The following is a 19,344-nucleotide window of genomic DNA, read 5'->3' on the forward strand; positions in this document are numbered from 1 at the left end:
GATTCTTAGCTAGCGAAGAGAGTGACTGAAATAACTGATTTAATGAGCAGTTTCACCGTACCAGCTGCATATACTTAGACTGGCATGGCTCATGCATTTATTTGAACATTTCAGTACTTTAAAAGTTAAGCCAAGCCACTTATAACTCTTCAAATTAGCATTTCCATAATTTTGTGCTTATGTTCATATAATGGACAAATAGCTTTTAATACATAATATGTGTACCCAGTGCTGGGCTTGGCAAAACACCTCGAGCACATGTTTCACAAAGTGGCAGCAGTTACACAGTCTATGGTTTGAACGCTGATACCTAGAAAAGGGAACCATTAAAGTACTTCTAAGGCTGCAAGGTTATCAAATTGTGTATTATAGAGAATGGAATCACTTATCATATAACCACTTTTACACTAATGAGTCACCCATTAAATAAAAGCTTTTTTTTTTAATCCTTTTTCATCCTGCCTTGGTATTCATGATTATATAGAAAAAACTATTACATGCTTTCAGATATTTTTTATCACCTTCTAAAAGAGCACATCGTAAACACCAAATGATACACTGTAAAAGGAAATTCTTCCTAATACTGAATCCTCAAACCTGCTTTACAAAAACGTCTTTCACATTATCTGCATGGATATAAATGTGTCAATACACATTCAGAAGAACTGATGTGAAAGGAAACAAATATGTAATGAGACTTTTTCTCATGCTGCAGCGCTTTAATTAGCCCACTGTGAGCCACGTGGCAGTGCCTCATTCATCCACAGCCAGTGAGCTAAACAGTTACAAAACTAACTCTCTTAGAGCAATACAGGGTCGATTTGGATGTTTAAAAGGAGGGGAACTATAAATCACAGTCATCTGCAGGACTACTTAAATTTAAGGAATAATCATTTTAAACATTTAAGTACACAGCAATCTGCTCTGTTAGTGCATGAACATTTCGACTGGCTGAAAGGGCTAAAAAAAAAAATGTAAAAAATAATTAAAAATAAAAAAAAAAACTTAATTTAGCAGCAAATTTGATTTTTGTTACAAATCTCTTGAAGAACAAATTTAAAACGCCTTCTCCACACTGGCTGAAAGTGGTGTAATTATTCACCGAGGAACTGAATGAGCTGCAGTGCCACATGGTCTGTGGTCTGCTGGGTAAAGCCTCAGAAGAGGCGTCTGCCTGCAGCTGTCAAAAAAGGGCTCTGGAGCCTGAGATATGTGTCTGAGGAAGCTGAATTATGAAAGCTGACTCTTGGGAAACCCTGTTTGATGACAGTTAGAATAAATACTGTCTCTCTTTAGTGATTACCTTTGTAAAGTTTAAAAAAAAAAAAGAAGCTTGTCAGGAATAAAGAGACACATGTTTTTCTTCGTACTGTCATTACATTTTGTCAACAAACAGAGCAAGAATGGATGGAGCTAAAAACAGGAGCTGAACTGAAAATCTTGGTAGATTTGTTTAAGTGATGCACAAAAATAGTGAGGTGCTTCAATGTCAAGGAAAATCTTTGATGACAGTTTTGCTTGTCATCGTGAAATGTCTAGACTCGTGTCTTTAAGCACACGCTCAGATTTTAACAGACGAAGTCGAGCAGTTTTGGTTTTTTTTGTTTTTTTACTGGACATACATAACAGCAGCTGCATTGAGCAAAACATTATACATAATATCGGGTATCAGTTCAAACACCGGAAACCACCTGACACGATGGCTTAAAAGTAAGTTAATACTTTGATAAAACTTAAACTGCAAACAATGCAGCATTAATTTTTAATGACACCACCTTCAATTTAATCACTCAAACTGGATAAAATCAACAATGTTGTGACACATAAAAATTTAACGAATCAACATGACTGAACTGCAGTGACATGTAACTGAAAGCGTCACGTCACTTTTATATCTTAAAACATTTAAAAACCCAAACACGAGGATGTGTACAGATAAGTATTTCAGTTAACGCGTTCGTTACTTGTTAACTGAACCATTAGCTTCAGTGCTTGACTACAGACTGTGCTTACAATACATAGAGTCCAGGTGAGTCGGTGAGTTCACAGATAATTGAAGGTGATCTGATCATGTAGCATTTTATGATGTCAGACACTGAATGACAAAGGAAACGGTAAAAGCCTCTCAGGAAACAGTTTGAAAAAAAAAAAAATCATTTCTCGGAAATATGCCTGTACGAAGGAGTGGCCAGCTAAAAAACCAGAGCATTACATGAAACAGAAATGATTTAAGCCTCTGCTGACTCAAGGAATTTAAAGGGAAAAAAAAAAATAGAGGTTTGTCCAGTTACTTTCCCTCCCAAGCGTCTTCCCTCTGCTTGGCTGCCAGGCGCTTTTGTTCTGAAAGATAAATCACACGACAAACAAAAGTCTTATATTTATATCACTGTCTTTGCCGCATGAAGAGCAGTAAAGAGCTGAAGATGATTGCATATTAATCTTCACATAGAACCATACATGGCATCTGTTCCAACACCAAGTTTAGTATTTGTTCACTGATGGTAGTGCAGCAGTGAGCCTAAACTGAGAACAAAGGAGCTTTTTTTTTAGTGTGCTTTACTTCCTGACTTCCTGGACTGACTGTCATTGGATGGTCAGCGGTTGTTTTCTGGCCCTATATACTTATTTTCCATCTGTGAAAGGAAATGGTTGCTTTACTGATTATAGATTTACTGTAACCTACACAGCAATGGACGGACTTCTTTTGGCACTACATTTGAAACTTTCCACTTTCTTCAGTTAAGTATGAAAACAGCTCCCACTTGTGGTGGTAACTTTGTGATACAACTATTGGGACAGTAATTATTTGTACTTACGTCTCAGTTTAACTGAGCACCCTGTATGACCCTCACACATAAGCTACCGAATCCATAATTAGTTTAGCAACCGCCCACCCAAGATGAGACTTCAGCCCAAAAAGTAAGAGGAGACCTAAAGAAGTACAACGTACCTCTTGCTTCCTGGAGTTTCTTCCTCTCTGCCTCACGCTGCTCCTTTGTGAGGTTGCTCTTTACACCGAGGGCACCGATCACAAGCTTCCGAGCCAGTGCTGCACTCGTCTGAGGTCTCTCTTTAGCAGGCAGGAGGTAGTCTGGGGGCAAGAGGAAAGGAGGATACATATAAATGTGGGAGATACAGAACAGTTTTTAAGCGCTTTAAATGTTTAATTTGTGGTGTAATACAACCTGGATGGCACCAAAATACACTTTACAAACATCACAATAACCCCAAAACCACATCATCTTAATTAAGCCTGTAACATATGTAACTGGCTCATTCTACATATTTCCATTCATTTCTTCTTCTGCTGTCATTTTCTTTAGCTGACTGGAAGAGTACGGATCATCTCAAAGAGAGAAACTGGACCACCAATTGGTATTTCAGTGGAGAAACTGAGGAGTAAAGCAGGCAAACCAGGCATAAGTATAAACGCTGGCAACAACATCAGCTATTTGTGTAGGCTGCACCATAGGTGAGATTCAATTCAAAGTAGAAATTCAGTTTCAGTTTGAGGAAGCGACAGACACAAACCAAACCCACAGTCAAGAATGCAGAGGATCTTGAAAGACTAAATGGTAGTGTACTGGAGAATTGGATATGAAGCTAAAGGGTTTTCTCAACAAATATGGATTTGCTTTATTATTATACAAACACAAAATTATGAAAAATGACAAACACAGATATGTGCAATCGCACCTGAGCAGCTACGGGCTTTGGCCTTTGTTGCAGAGGAAGATTTGGAAAGTGGTCGCAACTTCATCAGTGGATTCTTGGATCTCAGAGCTTCACGAGCTTAAAAGGGAAAATGAACAAAATGTAATAGTCGGTGAGTTTAATATCTCCTTACAACTGAAAAATGTGTTTTTCTAACCTGAAGTCAGAAAAACGATGGCCCAAGTAACAGAGACACAATCTCAAAAAGCTCAGGAGCAAACAGCATTAAGATTGTTGGACAGGATTTTCTTTACTAAAACAATTCTACTTACAACATCGTAGCAAGATGATGAGTCATAGCAATGACACTTAATGAACAGCATAATGAACTGTAATTGCCTTAAATGTGAGGCAGAGCTTTACTTACCTGCTATGGGGCTTGAGAAAAGGCCGAGGGCATGTGTGTCATCAATCCATTTAATGTCAAATCCTCTCTTTCTGAAAAGACAGTCAGAAATCACACAAGGTAGTAAGAATATTTCACAACATGCCCTCAGAGCATTAGCTCTAAAAGGAAGACAGTGCTCCCTAAAGATGTAAAAATCATATACTTGTGCTCTTTCATAGATTTCACAACTTTTTTTGTCTTAAAGTAAACCTATTATCCTTTCCTTATTTTCTAACATATACTGTTACAATGGTACTCATCCAAATGCTCTATTAAAAAAGTTTCTTCTACTTCATCTGCATGATGTCAAGAACAGCCTGGTGGAACAGTGATCTTGGAGTGAGCACAGAAGCCCCTCTCACCTGCAGTCCCACCCAATTAGAAGAACACAGCTAGCACCAAGACAAAAAAAAGAGCTGCAGCAGCTGGTTTCAGACAATGCTGAACTCAGGGCTGCACCAAGGCTCAGTATACGATAAAAAAAAGGATTATTTCAAACTGTGAATCATGCAAATAGATGCAGAGGTTTACTGACATCTCTGCAAATATAAAAGGACATACAGTATATAAGGCAAAAACAAAGTTTGTACAATTCTAACATGGTTAGAGACTTACTGGTAGCACTGAAACAGCTTAAGAAGGTCTTCTGTTTTGAACTCTGTAGGGAAATCGTAGATCTCTACAATATGAGATAGTTCATCCTCTGTGAGGTCAATGTCATCATCATCATCATCATCATAACTGGCTCTGTCCATGTTGTAGTAATCAAACCTAGGCTCTTGGATTGACTCCTTCTTTTTTCCTTCCTTCAAAGCCAGCTGTGCATTCAAGGCAGGCAGGAGAGAAGACAATGATGAGAAGAGAAAAAGATCTGTTTTGCATCATATTAAATAGGATTTTTTAGGTTAATTATCAGCAATGTGTATGTGAATCTGGGTGGACATTATTCTGCTTGTCACTTTTAAAAACACACTTTTTTTCGAAGGCTTTTTAGGAGTAGTACCAGAGTCTGCTTGTAGTCAGTTTTAGTCAGCTGTTGGTCACTCTTAATCTTTTATATTTTGTTAATTTTATTCATTGTATATTTTATTGTCTATTTTACTCATGTTTTAATATTTAATATACTGATTTTTTTATCTTCTTTTTCCATTTATTTATTTTATTGGTATTTATATTTATTTCTTTGTCTGCTTAATGTATGGTTTTTAACTGTTATCTCTGTTTTATTATTGGAAAGCACTTTGGTCAACTTTGTTGTTTTTAAAGTGCTGTATAAATAAAGTTGGATTGGACTGTCTTGGGTTTTGATTATCAAAACCTAAATCAAGCTCTCACCTCTTCAAGCAGATGTGGATCCAGACAGTCTCCATCATCGTTGAACAAGGTGTCCCAGCTCTCCTCTTCCTGCTCTGCAGTATCGCCTGCCTCCACTTTGGCGGAACACTCCCCATTAGCCTCAGCATCTAAACCCTGTAATCGGTCCTCCTTCACATCTGGCTTAACGTCGTTGTTTTGCGCTTCACCTCCATCTCCTTCTCCCCCAGCGGGCGATGGTTTATTCGCTCCTCCAGCTTTGTCCTTCTTGTTCTTGGCGTTCTTTCGTGCTTTGTCTGTGTAGCGAGGCCTGGTTTTTGGTTTAACTTCTCCCTGAGTCTGAGCTTTCTCTTTCGAGGCATGAAGTCGTTGTTTGGGGACGTACAGAGGCTGACTTGGCCTCTTTGATTGAGAGGGAGGTGTAGGTGTTGGTTGAGTTGGACCACAGTCTTCTTTAAGCTGCACATCCTCCATGGTTAAATGATGTTAAAGTATCTGGATCACGGAGGAACGAGAACATGAACATTGTCAGACCTTCGCAGATTTTCAAAACACTCTAAATTTACTTTAAAGACTTTATTAAGGAATGAAGCAGCCAGGTACGCGGCAAACTGTTCTAAATAAACAGGATTTGAATAACTAGCTTCAGTTAGCTAACTAAACTTCCTCCCGTGTAGCTTGTAAAGATATTTTTAAATGAAGAAATAAATATAAAATAAATAGCGGTTAATGTTACATTCATTCATGTTCATTTATTTTCACTCAGAATATTTAATCTGTAATTAAATCAAATAAATTTACTCTGTCGGCTTACCCGTTTATGATTTGTTTAACAACAGACTTTCGTCGCACACTTGACGCAAGCAAATCCTAGCGCAAAGCGTAGTGGGAAATTGTGTTCTTCTACAGCACTGCCGCTCCGAAATCCGGAATAACTGCCAGGTTATTGGTTCCTTTTTCCAACGAATTTTCTTTTCCTTTGTAGTTCAACGAGTTTCCCCAAAAGAAATGGTAAATATACTATCTACCGAATCCATCTTTTCTGTGCCATCGTTTAACATAAACTACAAACAAACCAAACCCTTGGGTGCAAGAGACACGTGCACAGAAATTCAGCTCAGCCATTGGTCACCATCTTCATCGGTCAGATAGTTCTTCGCTGATTGGACAGTATTCTCCGCGTTACACAAGGTGTTTCGTAAATTTGTAATTTATGAAACTTATTTGTGTAATAGAGGCGTTGACAAGCTCGCTTCACAACTATAAACACATCATCTTCACTGCAGGAGACGCATTTTCTCCTCCACACCTTGATACGGTAAGACGGTATTGCCATAATGAAGGGAATGAATTCTTGCTCACGCCTCTGCTTTGCACAAAATGGGGAAAAGGCTTCATCCATGTTTTTATTAAAATCAGTGAATTGCATGTCATTACGCTGGAGGAAAAACAAGTCAGAAATACAGAAAATGTATTTGCTGGAGAGCATTAATAACATATTAGTAGTTTTTGCGTTTTGTGTTTTTTAACGTCTTGAAATTTTATAGCTTTCTTAAAGGATTTAAAGGCTTTTGGTTGGTAGATTTAGACAGAAACACTCCACGTTTAAAACAATGTCTGGTGGTTATGTTTTTGTTTTTCTTCTTTCTTTTAACGTACTTATTTGATCGCTTTCGATCAATTCGGATAATTCTATTTTCATATTTAGTTTCAATTGTTAAGAAATGTTGTTTTGTTTTGTATTATAATTCTCAGTTTCAGATGTTTCTTGCAAGTTTTGTTCAAAACAAGATATCTTCCTGACTTCCGTGTCTCGCCAGGTTGGAATAATGTGGGGTTCGGGTCTGCTGCTCCTACTAGTGACACTCTGGCATCACTCCCATGCCCAAAACCTGAATCCCATGCTTCAGGTTGTTACACAGACCATGCTTCCCCCTGACAATCTGCACAATCCCACACAACTCAACTATGGGATGGCTGTGACAGATGTGGATGGTGATGGTGACCTGGAAGTGGTGGTGGCAGGGTAAGTGTGAGTGTTAGTGTATTACCATGTGTGAGGATTTTTATGCAGAAATTTGTGATAAAAAAAATAAATCAAAATCACGTTTTCTCTCAGGTACAACGGGCCCAACCTGGTGCTGAAGTATGACAGGACTCAGAAAAAGCTGGTAAACATTGCTGTTGATGACAGTAACTCTCCATACTATGCTCTGAGAGACCAGGCAGGAAATGCTATTGGAGTTGCTGCCTGCGATGTGGATGGAGATGGACGAGAAGAAATCTATTTTCTTAATACAAACAATGCCTACTCTGGTAAATATGATATTGCAAAGTCATCCTGAAATTAAAGTGTCATCAAAGTAATTTGAGGGAACCAAATAATTTTTCTTTCTCTGTCAAGGACGAGCAACATACACTGACAAGCTCTTCAAGTTTCGTAATGGCCGCTTTGAAGATCTGCTCAACGATGAGCTGAATGTACGTCGTGGTGTTGCTAATCGGATGGCGGGACGTTCAGTCGCATGTGTTGATAGAAAGGTGAGTGAACCCACCTATTTCTTCTATCTCATTGCATTTGAGTACATTATACGTTATTCTAAGTTACCGATGTTTCTGTGCAGGGAACAGGCCGTTACTCAGTCTACGTGGCGAACTACGCCAGTGGAAATGTTGGCCCCCACGCTCTCTTAGAAATGGACGAGGCTGCCAGTGATGTGAGCAAGGGCATCATCGCGCTGTCTGACGTAGCTGCTGAGGCCGGAGTCAACAGGTACACAGGTGAGATGTCACAGTGTTTACCTGAAACATGGGATTTTTTTTTTTGATTTTTTTTTTTTTGAAGTTGTCAAAAACAACTGAAAGCTTCACTGTTGGCTCGTTGGTCAGGTGGTCGCGGTGTGGTCGTTGGACCAATCCTGAGCGAGTCGAGGTCTGATGTGTTCTGTGACAATGAAAATGGACCCAACTTCCTGTTCAAGAATAATGGAAATGGGGCTTTTGTTGACATGGCAACACAGGCAGGTGAGAATGAAGTGGTAAGGGAACATGAAGCCTAACTCAGTAGTACTTTCTGCAGTCTGTCCTTCAACTTATGGTTTCATATCAGGTATTCTTTGTCTCATCTCACTCTTCCATTATTTGGTTTCTAATTTTAAATTTATTTACTTTTTTATTATTATATTATTATTATTATATATTATATTATTCATTTACCCTGTGAATGCCAGCTAGGAGGAACCTTTGTTTCGCTTTTCTGAACTGAATGGCTTGTGTCATATTTCAGGCCAGCTTATAGAACAAAATGCTTGAGTGTGCATCAGAAGTTAGTGGGGGTGGTCTCTGTTTATGCAGCAACCTTTGGAAAAAACCAGAAATTATAATAATAATAATAATAATAATAATGGATTGCATTTATTTAGCGCTTTTCGGGGCCCTCAAAGCGCTTTACAATTCCACTATTCATTCACTCTCACATTCACACACTGGTGGAGGCAAGCTACAGTTGTAGCCACAGCTGCCCTGGGGCAGACTGACAGAAGCGAGGCTGCCATATTGCGCCATCGGCCCCTCTGACCATTACCAGTAGGCAGCAGGTGAAGTGTCTTGCCCAAGGACACAACGACCGAGACTGTCCAAGCCGGGGCTCGAACCGGCAACCTTCCGGTTACAAGACGAACTGCCAACCACAATCGATATAGTCATCAAACTACATCTTTATTGATATGATGTGATTTATATATGATTTGTAGAGTTACCAAGAGATTAGAAATATTTGGAGGCTTTTATGTTTGACTGTTTATTTATCCATCAATCCTCTACTGCTTATCTGGGTTTGGGTCATAGGGGTAGCAGTCTAAGTAGAGAAGCCCAGATTTCCACCTGGCCACTTCTACCAGGTATGTAGAAATTTAGATTGACTGGTAAATTGACAGCTTCGCTTTTACACTCAGCTCTCTCCTTACCACAACAGGTTGTAGCAGGTGATGCCCTGTTTGATTTTAATCAGTCTATTTGCTTAGCTTACTATAACATTTGCTGGCTGTCTGGTTGGCTCATAAGGATAACACCTCATGAAGTAACACAGCCTGTCATGTGAATATTAATCAAACACAAGTGAAAATGCTAACTGGTGAGTTTAAGACATTCAGGTATGTGGAGCGTCTTACTGTTATTGAGCCAGGCTGATTTATCCCCCCAGAATCCAGTCCTTATGCTAAACTAATCTAGCAGTCTCCTGGATGTAGCACTAAATATAAGAGACATATGAAGGTCCTCTGATCACTTTTACTTAGTTTTTTTTTTATTGTACAAAATTGGATTAGTTGCTTTTAACACTGTGCCCATGCAAACAGGTGTGGAGGACCAATACCAGCATGGCAGAGGAGTAGCACTGGCTGACTTCAATGGAGATGGAAAGACAGACATTGTTTATGGCAACTGGAACGGCCCACACAGACTTTTCCTGCAGCGCAGCGATTCCAGTTTCCAGGTAAGAGAGGAGTGACAAAATTGGCAAAAACAAAAGGTTTTAATAAAGTGTATCTTGAGAGAAGTACAATTTTCTTTGCAGAATATTGCTACTGGAAGATTTGCTGAAGCCTCACCTATTCGCACAGTCATTGCTGCTGACTTTGATAATGACAAGGAGTTGGAGGTGTTCTTTAACAATATTGCCTACAGAGGAAATGCTCCCAATAGGCTGTTCAGGTTAGATTTCATGTATTTGTTAAATTTCCAATGAAATGTCTTTGTTAATTAAAAAATAACTGTTACTAGATTTATTTATTTTTTTGGCTGTTTCCTTTTTTGCAGGGTCTCAAGGAGGACTAATGCAGACCCTTTGATCCAGGAACTTAATGTGGGAGATGCTGAAGAGCCACAAGGGAGAGGAACAGGTCTGTAAACTCTTAATATCAGAGCACATTTTGTGCTGTTTTTCCTATGCATTTAACCGGCACGGTACATCTTAATGGATATCCGTTTAAAAATCTAACATATATTAAGTTGCCAATTCTTTTAGATGTGTAGTCCCAGGCAATACAGACACAAAATAGTGATATACAGATGTTTTTTTTTCTAAAATATTACAATCAATTGAGAATGATTTTTATGGCTTTCTTGAAAAGTGACTCTATTGAAGTGTTGTTTCACCTGGTAACAAAACAATAATCAATATGTGAAAATATTAGAGAACATCCTAGCCGGTTAAAATATATTGAGGTTGCCTGAACTGCCTCTGTGTTTGGATGAGCCTCAGAAATATAACTGTCAGGGAGACTCCCCATTGACATTGATGTGTAGGTCAGTTCAGTGAAAGCACTCTGTGTGTTCTGGACAGGTGGTACTGTGACTGACTTGGATGGGGATGGACAGCTGGACCTGCTGTTGGCACACGGGGAGAGCGCCCAGCAGCCAATCTCTGTCTTTAAGGTCACGCAGGTGGGTGTGCATGTGTGTATTTGTCGGGTGGAGTTTGTTTGTTTTTCTTTTTACTAACAGCCTAATGATATACCTACTAACTGGTCTTCTTATTATTAGTTAGCGAATAATAATCCATGAACATCCTTGTTGCTAGGGATCATCCAATAACTGGCTGCGGGTCATTCCTCGCACCCAGTTTGGTTCTTTCGCCCGGGGTGCCAAGGTGACAGTCTTCACCAGTCAGAGTGGAGCTCACACGCGCATCATTGATGGAGGCTCTGGATATCTATGTGAGATGGAGCCAGTCGCCCACTTTGGTTTAGGTGATTTCCTTTTAAATGTTGTAGACACTGAAAAAACAGCAGACACCTCACAAGTAAACACTAGAGCAGATTGTTGGCCAAACAGCTTTTTTTTTGTGATCGTGCATCTATCCTGTCAAACACTAGAACTCAGTATGTGTGCCTTTGTCATTGGTGTTTTTAGACATCTCAGCTAAACAATAGTATCCCTGATATTTTTTTACTTTAAACCAGATACTGGTGTTATAACTAATGGCTGGTAAAAGTTTACAAATTTTGGGATATAAGCTAATGTCCTTTCTTGCTAAAATTAAGATGAGATGCTCTCACATCAGTCTGTAAAACATAGTTTGATAGTCAGGAGGCAGGTAGCATCCCAGCAGATATTTTTAAATCTAATCCGAAAATACAAATTTGTACTTGTAAAATGTAACGTAGTATTGTGTCTTGTACTCATGACTCCCAGGAAATGATGAGGTGAAGGTGCTCGAGGTCTCCTGGCCAGACAGCACTAGTTTTACTCGAGCTCTTCAGGCTGGTGAAATGAACTCTGTGTTGGAAGTCACCTATCCCAAAGAAGGGGAAACCACTGAGCTTGCCAATGACACGCAGGTACACAGCTCGAATTCCCAGCATGAATTATGAACACGCCTTTATTTCTGTTAGTGGAGCAGTGAATTGAACAACACCAAAGCCTTAATCTCTCTCTCTCTCTGGTTAGTTTAATTATAAGATATTTTACTCCTACCTTTCAAAAAATAAAAGTAAATTGTTTTTAAAACGTCTCAGAATCAGCTTATTTGGTTTGGATAAAAACCTTTTCCTCTATTTTTTTCTTTTCTTTTTAGTGTGGTAACGGCTTTACTGTCAGGAATGGACGCTGTGCAGGTGAGCAAGTCTTAAAGATTCATAAAATAATCCAAAACCAGATATTATTTTATTTTTAATTGAATGTTTATTTTTCTACAGGTCTTTAAAGAGAATCACATGAAATGCAATAAAGGATTTTTGTGGTTTACAATAATGTTACAGAAAAAAAATGTCTTTTGCTTTGGTTTTTAAAAGGGAGAGTTGGTTGTTTTTCTTTACTCTGTGAGCAGATTTATTTCATTTTCCTTTTTTTAAGATTTCTTTTCTCTTTTATGGCTTTAAATGAAGTGAATAAACTTGTTCCTATCAATACACCGGCTCTTTCAAATTATTTCATAGCTCAAAAGTCAGTCTTAACTGTTCTAGTACTCACATTTTAATCCTCCAGTCTCAGCATTACCCCTGCTACCCTGAGAGTAACAAATGCAAGGAAGTGTTTCCTGCGTGACTTAAGAGATGCTGAATTTGCACTAAAAACGTGCTGAAACAGAACAAGACACACGAACTGTGGCTGACACAGAGTAACTGAAAGTATTTAGTGCAAACCACAAAGGTTACCCTGAGTTCCCCAATTTTCCCCACTTGTACCTGTCCTCGTCTTCACACGTGGATGACCAAGTCTTCATTTTTAGTCATTCTGTTTGTTTAGTATTAATCTGATGTCTGCTTGTCTGTCTCGTCCTCCCTCACTGTTACTCTCCTCTGTTCTCTCCACCCATGCAGCATTGGCTCCATTTTATGATGGTGTTCGATCTTCGGTCTCCATGTTTGAAGCCTCCTGGTTTAAGACAGTTTTATTACAGTGTGTTTTATTCCTGTCTGCAGTATCAGAAATGAAGTGAGACTAGTCTTCAGGGAAAAGACCTCTATCCAGCGCTGGTCACCTGGATCTAACACCTGCTAGAACAAATTACTGTGACATGCATGGAGCATGTCCATCCTGAACTTTGCTTGTTTGTTTTGATGAGCTGGCTGCATGTGGAAGCTGTAGTGCCAAATAACCAGTTAGTGCATGCAGGCATGAGGAATTTGTAACAAAATAAGCAATACGCTTAAATTGTTAAGTAATTTTTTTAAGGCAGGTTTTTTTTGTTACCTCTGTGCTACTTAGGTATCGGTGACTGTTAGCAGTGTCCACAATACCACGGCCCTGAGTGGACATTATCAATTTGTTAATTTCTTTACCACTTTGTCAGCTTTGTCTGCTGTGAAGACAAAATGCCTTTAGGAAAAAAGGGCTGCATAAAATTATACATCTTTGGTTTTTTTGGAAATGGTGTCCGTCTCCAGTAAATTTAAGATTTAATGATGTTTAATATTGTTGTCTTTTACACTGATTTACGGATCATGTTACTGTCAAGCTAAAGAATTAAACCAAATATTTTGGTAATAAACTCTAAGCTTACTGACATGTCAAACAAAGTGTACACAACATTGCCTTTGAGTTTAAGTGACAAATCCAGCAGCTACATTATCACTGATTTGGGCTGTTTGCTTACTGTATCTTTAATGCATTATTGATAACTCAGTGAGAGCTTTGACACTGAAACAAAGCACTTGGATTTTAGACTAACAATTTGATCAAGTACTGAAAACTGTGGAGCTCAGAGGAACTACACGACCAGTATGTCATCCGTAGGCGTTGCTATGAGCAATCCTCTTCACCTTCCATGCTGAGAGTATTAATGCAGAAATGTTAACCAGTGCTGCTTTTGATATTTGCAAACTTCCATTTAGCAGCTGCTCTTCTATATTCCTGCTTAGATAATCTGTGTCCTTCCTTCCATCACATTTGATTTGATGCCGAGGATGGTAGTGTTGTCTGAATGGGGCAGGTTCAACTAGAAAGATTTTTATACCCAATCTAAATGATGACACTCTAAGGCAGAGAGAAAAATTGGCAACAACAGATAAAGGGAGGGAAATATGGATGCCTGGGAGGTATTTATAGCGTTGCACTTGCTTGTTTACATGAAACTTGGTTTCTGGTTTATGTCCAACAAGCAGCTCAGATTGAGTACTGAGCCTTTTCTTATGTTTGTAATCATTTAAAATGCTTAATATGAGTAACACTGATTTCATATATTTGTATAATACAAGAACAATGAGCTCGATGGGGCTGTGATGAAACTGTTTATTTGACGCCAGTCATTTCTACCATGTGTATTAAAACAATAAGCAGTATGAAAACTTGTTCTTGCACAAAATGTCACCAAAATAAAAGAAACATTCACATTTGTGAGCCAGTTTGTTTTTTGGCAGTTATTTTTCTTTGGAAGTCTGTTCATAAAGCAGGGAAGGGTTGGTGTATTTTCATAAACACTTACAGGTATAATTTAGGAAGACATTTCTGACCCATCCCTTCTTTACTTACTGCTGCGCTTCACGCACAACGAGTCTTTGCATAATCTAAATTTAGGAAGAGTTGCTCTCGCTCAATGAAACCAAGAGGTTAGTACTTGGATTTGTGGCTATGACTTTAAAAAAGGAAATACAAGCTTCATCATAAATATGGAGGATCTGCTACATTATGGATGACTTAAATGGCATTCATCTGCTGCCAGACAGCATGATTTAGAGCCGATTTGGAAGAGGTGCTGAATTTGGGGTCTAGTCTTGTGTTTGGTCCAGTGTTTGGGGTGCAGCCCAGGTTGATCTGGCCTACGTGGTACAATGACAGCAGATGAGGCACTTCGTCCCTTTTATCTTGAAATCAGACAGGAAGGAGAGAAATGGTGGGATCACACAAAGCATCACTAGCTGCATCTTTTCATCCTTTTCATTGAGACATTACATCTTAGCAAAAGTGCATCAGCACCTGCACATTTCTTTCGTAATAAACCACTAAAGTGCGTGTTTCAAGTGTCTACTCTGAACAAGTTAGGGACATGATGGGGAAAAAAACTGGTGAATACTTTGTGTGAGCGTAGCTGAGGGGGTGGTTGGTGTTGGAAGAGGAGTCGTATTACATCCTAGGTTTTCCTTCATGGTTGTGAGTGATCAGGTGGACGCAGGTTTAGGAAGCATCCAGTCATCGAGCAGTGCTGCCGGACACAGAGCTGCTCCCTGAGCTGGAGCCACTGGAGCCCCGATCTTCATAGATGGAGATCTCTATCTGTTAAAAGTTGTTAAGGAACAAAAATGATCTGTGGTTTATAATAAATTGCACAAATATTTTACAGAAATGTGGTTTTGTTTTGCTTTTTTTTGCAATACACCCAAAATTCAGAATAAGGATACAACACGCATTCCCCTTTCTATGGGATCTGTGATAAGGAGACCTCTGGGAGCATAAATCTTCTCATTCTGCTCCTGAATGTACTTGGCAATCTTCTTCAGCACCTGACACACAGACGGAAGAGGAAAAATGAGAAGCAATATAAAATCCAAACTACATGTTAATTTGTCCCAGAACATCAAAATGTATTGGATTCTGACCTTCTCATAACGTGTCTCCATGCAGAGGAAAATGAGATATGCTGTAGCGCAGGCCAGACACCCTTCCAAGTAGGACTGTCCTCCAATCTTTTCCGCCTCTGCATAATAGTTATTCAGCGTCTTCACAGTGTCCTCAAACAGTGTTCGCTCGATCTGGAGACAGACAAAAGAGCAGAAATGGGGTCAGTGAGTAGCAACAGCAAATACTATGTTTAATAAAGTAACTTACTGAGCTGGAGAAGGGAAAAAATATTGCATGATTTTAATTTCCCCTTTGAAGTCACTTCCATGGAAGACGCTGCGAGTGTTTTATTGCCCATGCACTTGCGAGATTTCAGCACAAACCTCAAACATCAGCTAACGTGTGAAACTGACCTTCATTTCAAGAATCGTCAGTGCTGATGAGACCTGGGACTCCAGCTATGACCCAGTGACCAGCTGTGTTTATTCCTCCACATTTACAACAATACCTATGAAGCTTTAAGACGAGACCCCACAAGCAACTATGAAAAGAAAGTCATCAGTTGCCTACAACAACTTGAAATGGATGAAGCCACTGACTACACTTCCTGTACCCAGGAAATGCTATACCCTGTATATATGGACTTCCAAAGATCCACAAAGGAGTCCCAAGCAGTATCAACTCAGCCACCTACAAAATTTCCAAGCACCTTGCAACCATCCTAGCTCCCTTGTGGGGAACACACATCATCACATCTAAACTCTGAAATCAAAACCCAAGAAGTAGAAGCCTTCACTGTTCACATCGACTAAGTGGATAGAATGATAGTTTACCAGGAAAGATACAAAGTATAACAGTTTGTCATTTCTGGAAGCCTACACACACAGACCAGTACCTACTCTTTGACTCCCACCACCCTCTGGAACACAAACTTGGAGTAATCAGGACCCTACAACACAGAAACTGTTCCCTTTAAGCCAGAAGGAAAAGAAAGGGAACACACACATGTAAATAAAGCTCTTAAAACATGTGGATTTCCCAATTGAGCTTTCATCAAATCAGCAAGGATGCACAGAAAATAAGGTCAGACACCAACTAGGGAGAATCAGAAGGACAAACGTCATATCTTATGTAGCCAGTTTATCAAAGAAACTCAGGAGAGTCTTCTCCAAGCAGGACATCCCAGTGTAGTCCAGACACAGCCACACACATTTAGACAAAAGCTGGTTGATCCCAAGGAAAAAACCTCCAAACACAAACTAAACAATGTAGTGTGTGCAGTACAGTGCAGCGAGGAGGGCTCCATTGGAGAAACCAAGCAGCCACTCCGTAAACACTTGGCACAACATAAAAGAGCCACCTTGACAGGACAAGACTCAGCTGTACATCTGCATCTAAAGGACAAAGGTCACTCGTCTTGAAAGACGAGTCTAAGAGGCCATCTATGTCCACTCTGAACAGAGGGTGTGGCTTACAACACCAACTGTCTGCCACCTACAGTGCAGTTTTGAAATCCCTGCACAGATGCCTTAACGCCCACTCACATCATGCGTCAGTTGATCTCAATAGGTCATATAATAGGGTGAGGCAAGGTCTCACAATGGTTTCACCCACACCTCTGGTTATAATGACCCACACCCTTTTTCCCACCTTGGCTCATGTGATGAGGCACATAATCAATAGTGGGTCAGCAACCCTCTTAATGGACGACTTACACCTCATACTTTTTACTCCACAGTGATAAAAGCTAGCGAGGTAATGACTGACCAAATCACAGAGCTTTGTGCGTATATCATTCTACACAGCATAACAATTTTATCTAGCAATCAGGAATTTTGTTTGCTTTATCTACATGTGAAAGAACCGATCTGAGTCATGAAACCCTTATATTGCTACATTAAAAATCAATAAAATAAAGGGAATTAAGTGTCTGATGCTGAAAGATTCACTTTTTGTCCACCCCAAATGAACTCTACACACATATGATATGATGACATAAGGCTTTATTCTATACGTGTTAAAATGATGCCAAAAATAGGGAACATGATCCTCAATAAATAACATGTTTAAAAAGAAGTGGGAAGAAGCATTCAAATACGCTGAAACCAGTGAACAACAGAGAATGTGGAGTGATTTGTGTGTTTTGCTTTACTCGGTACTGAAATGAAGCTTTGTTACTGTATATGCGTTTATATTTATTATATTATTTATATTATTTTGCATCTATTATCAAGCATATGAATGTCATGATAATGCCTTTTAACAGACTTTTTCTTTTCAGACCATGATGCTAACAAAGATCTAAATGCTTGTATGATCTGCACCTATTAAAACACAATATAAAACCTAGAATTAAATCACATTACACTGTAACTCCTCCAGTTTCCTTACCCTGCTCTCCAACTCAGAGGGGAACTTGGTCTGAAACTTGCAGGTGGTTCCTTCACTGTAGTCTCTCTGAATGAATACTTTGTTGGCCAGAGATGCACTGTGCCTCAACTCCTGCAGGTTATGAAACTGTGGGAATCAAATAACACAGAGAGAGAGAGTAATACAGTAAGGGTTAATATAGTATCTCTTTAATGAGTCCCAAAAGAGAGCTATGTATCCCTCTATGTGCATCCCTGAGCACCTGTTCACCTGTAATGTGTACAAACAGCAGCTGATTTAGAGGAACAGGGTGATGGAGTAGATGTGATCGATCACTCGTTGGCTCAGTGTCTGCACGCTTTTCTGCCTTGTTGACTGCTGGAGCAAAGCCCAGCATCAGACATACGATCTTTTACACACACACACACACACACACTTTCTCTTGGTCTTTCAGGAAAGCAGGGAGACGGGACAACATTTCACTACGGCTAAACACGGATCGATTACACGGAACAAGCTGAAGCAGACTTTTAGAGGCCAAACAAGTATTACATACAAGCTTGTTTATGCTTGATATAATCAGTTTTGTGCGTCACCATTATTTTTGGTTACATGAAAGCACAGATGGAGGAAAAGGGAGTCAGGCAAAGCACGGAGGAAGGTCGGGGTGGAGTGGCTTCTGTCCATGGTGCTGAACGGCTGTCCTCCGTGTGTGTGTGAGTGGGTATGTGTGTGTAGTCAAACACAGTTGCTTGTCACCGGATTAACGTGGCTTCTCAATACACAAAAACAGATCTGCTTTCACCAAAACAGCTTAACATGGCAGGGACGGAGGGGGCTGCACTGATCCTTTTTTCTTATAGCTCAGCTGACTTTCAAAAATGCCTCCCTCCCTTTTTTTTTCTCTTTAAACAAAATACTAGAACGCGTTTATGTGGTTAAAAAAAAAAAAAAGACAGAAATGAAAACGACCAAATCCTCTGGCGAAACTGGCGTGATAATGTAGGACACAGTGGTCACTCCAGATACAAGTGATCCGCACAGGTTAACCGTGTGCAGCCTCCATGCCCTCAACGTCCGTGTTAACTGGAGCCGCGCCTGTTTCGTTTAAACCTTCATGTCACTGTTCGTGCCGGTAACCGGACCCGAGCTGGAAATTAAACCGAGCGAGTGTCTTACCTCTGTCGCCATGTTGCACCGTGCATCCGTGGCTGTAGGGACGAGTCCCTTCACGCTCTGAAACCGCTTAGTGGGACACGGAAGGGGGGAGGGTGGGGAGAGGAGGAGAGGCTTGTAATCCTGAGGGGGCGGGGCTTAATGTAGTAGAGTGTTCGGCTTTTTCTTCAGTCTCAACTTGACTTTGCAGGACGTCGGGGTGGGGGAGACGACCTCCAAACCTGAAAAATGCAGCCAGAGCGGAGAATGTGGAAGTGTCAAAAACTGCAGTTCCTCTGCTGGCCACTTGAGGCGGTCTCTGAAAGGGAGTCAGCTAGTTATCTGCCATGCTGCACATTTTGGTATCGATCAGATATGAACTAAATATTGCCGATACTAATACCGAT

General features: G+C 39.9%; 3 protein-coding genes across 5 annotated transcripts; 1 reads left to right on the top strand and 2 right to left on the bottom strand.

Moving 5' to 3' along the window:
- Positions 1-1,589: 1,589 nt before the first annotated feature.
- On the bottom strand, positions 1,590-6,448 carry r3hcc1l (R3H domain and coiled-coil containing 1-like). The gene is made up of 7 exons (XM_085277568.1): positions 6,231-6,448; positions 5,438-5,911; positions 4,718-4,920; positions 4,082-4,152; positions 3,697-3,792; positions 2,951-3,091; positions 1,590-2,340 (listed from the first exon to the last, which is right to left on the bottom strand). The coding sequence occupies exons 2-7, from the start codon at positions 5,888-5,890 to the stop codon at positions 2,288-2,290; spliced, it is 1,017 nt and encodes a 338-aa protein (XP_085133694.1). The 5' UTR covers positions 5,891-5,911; positions 6,231-6,448; the 3' UTR covers positions 1,590-2,287.
- Positions 6,449-6,574: 126 nt separating this feature from the next.
- On the top strand, positions 6,575-14,247 carry crtac1a (cartilage acidic protein 1a). Of its 2 annotated transcripts, none has more exons than XM_085277567.1 (14): positions 6,575-6,734; positions 7,237-7,442; positions 7,536-7,732; positions 7,821-7,957; positions 8,041-8,197; positions 8,306-8,440; positions 9,772-9,908; positions 9,990-10,126; positions 10,232-10,314; positions 10,758-10,858; positions 10,995-11,163; positions 11,609-11,754; positions 11,991-12,030; positions 12,736-14,247. In XM_085277567.1, the coding sequence occupies exons 1-14, from the start codon at positions 6,630-6,632 to the stop codon at positions 12,852-12,854; spliced, it is 1,869 nt and encodes a 622-aa protein (XP_085133693.1). In that variant the 5' UTR covers positions 6,575-6,629; the 3' UTR covers positions 12,855-14,247. The 2 variants fall into 2 exon arrangements, with proteins under 2 accessions (XP_085133693.1, XP_085133692.1); XM_085277566.1 differs by lacking the exon at positions 12,736-14,247 and adding an exon at positions 12,112-12,322 and having other exon boundaries at positions 6,576-6,734.
- On the bottom strand, positions 14,127-19,087 carry golga7ba (golgin A7 family, member Ba). Of its 2 annotated transcripts, XM_085277570.1 has the most exons (5): positions 18,962-19,087; positions 17,804-17,929; positions 15,451-15,603; positions 15,253-15,354; positions 14,127-15,127 (listed from the first exon to the last, which is right to left on the bottom strand). In XM_085277570.1, exons 1-5 carry the CDS (start codon positions 18,971-18,973, stop codon positions 15,044-15,046), a joined length of 477 nt encoding a protein of 158 aa, XP_085133696.1. In that variant the 5' UTR covers positions 18,974-19,087; the 3' UTR covers positions 14,127-15,043. The 2 variants fall into 2 exon arrangements, with proteins under 2 accessions (XP_085133696.1, XP_085133695.1); XM_085277569.1 differs by having other exon boundaries at positions 15,253-15,603.
- Between the last annotated feature and the right edge of the window lie 257 nt (positions 19,088-19,344).

This window comes from Mchenga conophoros, linkage group LG6, assembly GCF_057382185.1.
Source record: "Mchenga conophoros isolate Kocher_MC1m ecotype Shallow Benthic linkage group LG6, M_conophoros_male_GT1.1, whole genome shotgun sequence".
NCBI classification, from domain to species: domain Eukaryota; kingdom Metazoa; phylum Chordata; class Actinopteri; order Cichliformes; family Cichlidae; genus Mchenga; species Mchenga conophoros.

Bases quoted from the DNA above. Each gene is read 5' to 3' on its own strand.
- crtac1a (XM_085277567.1), top strand. From the start codon at position 6,630: ATGAAACTTATTTGTGTAATAGAGGCGTTGACAAGCTCGCTTCACAAC. The intron at 7,958-8,040 runs GTGAGTGAACCC...GTTTCTGTGCAG, and splicing joins TCGCATGTGTTGATAGAAAG to GGAACAGGCCGTTACTCAGT. The intron at 10,315-10,757 runs GTCTGTAAACTC...TGTTCTGGACAG, and splicing joins GCCACAAGGGAGAGGAACAG to GTGGTACTGTGACTGACTTG.
- golga7ba (XM_085277569.1), bottom strand. The intron at 15,604-17,803 runs GTAAGGAAACTG...GTCTGTCTCCAG, and splicing joins CCTCTGAGTTGGAGAGCAGG to ATCGAGCGAACACTGTTTGA. The intron at 15,128-15,252 runs GTATCCTTATTC...AACTTTTAACAG, and splicing joins TAGAAAGGGGAATGCGTGTT to ATAGAGATCTCCATCTATGA.
- r3hcc1l (XM_085277568.1), bottom strand. From the start codon at position 5,890: ATGGAGGATGTGCAGCTTAAAGAAGACTGTGGTCCAACTCAACCAACA. The intron at 4,153-4,717 runs GTAAGTCTCTAA...CTGTCTTTTCAG, and splicing joins AAGCTGTTTCAGTGCTACCA to AAAGAGAGGATTTGACATTA. The intron at 3,092-3,696 runs GTGCGATTGCAC...TCTTGCCCCCAG, and splicing joins CAAAGCCCGTAGCTGCTCAG to ACTACCTCCTGCCTGCTAAA.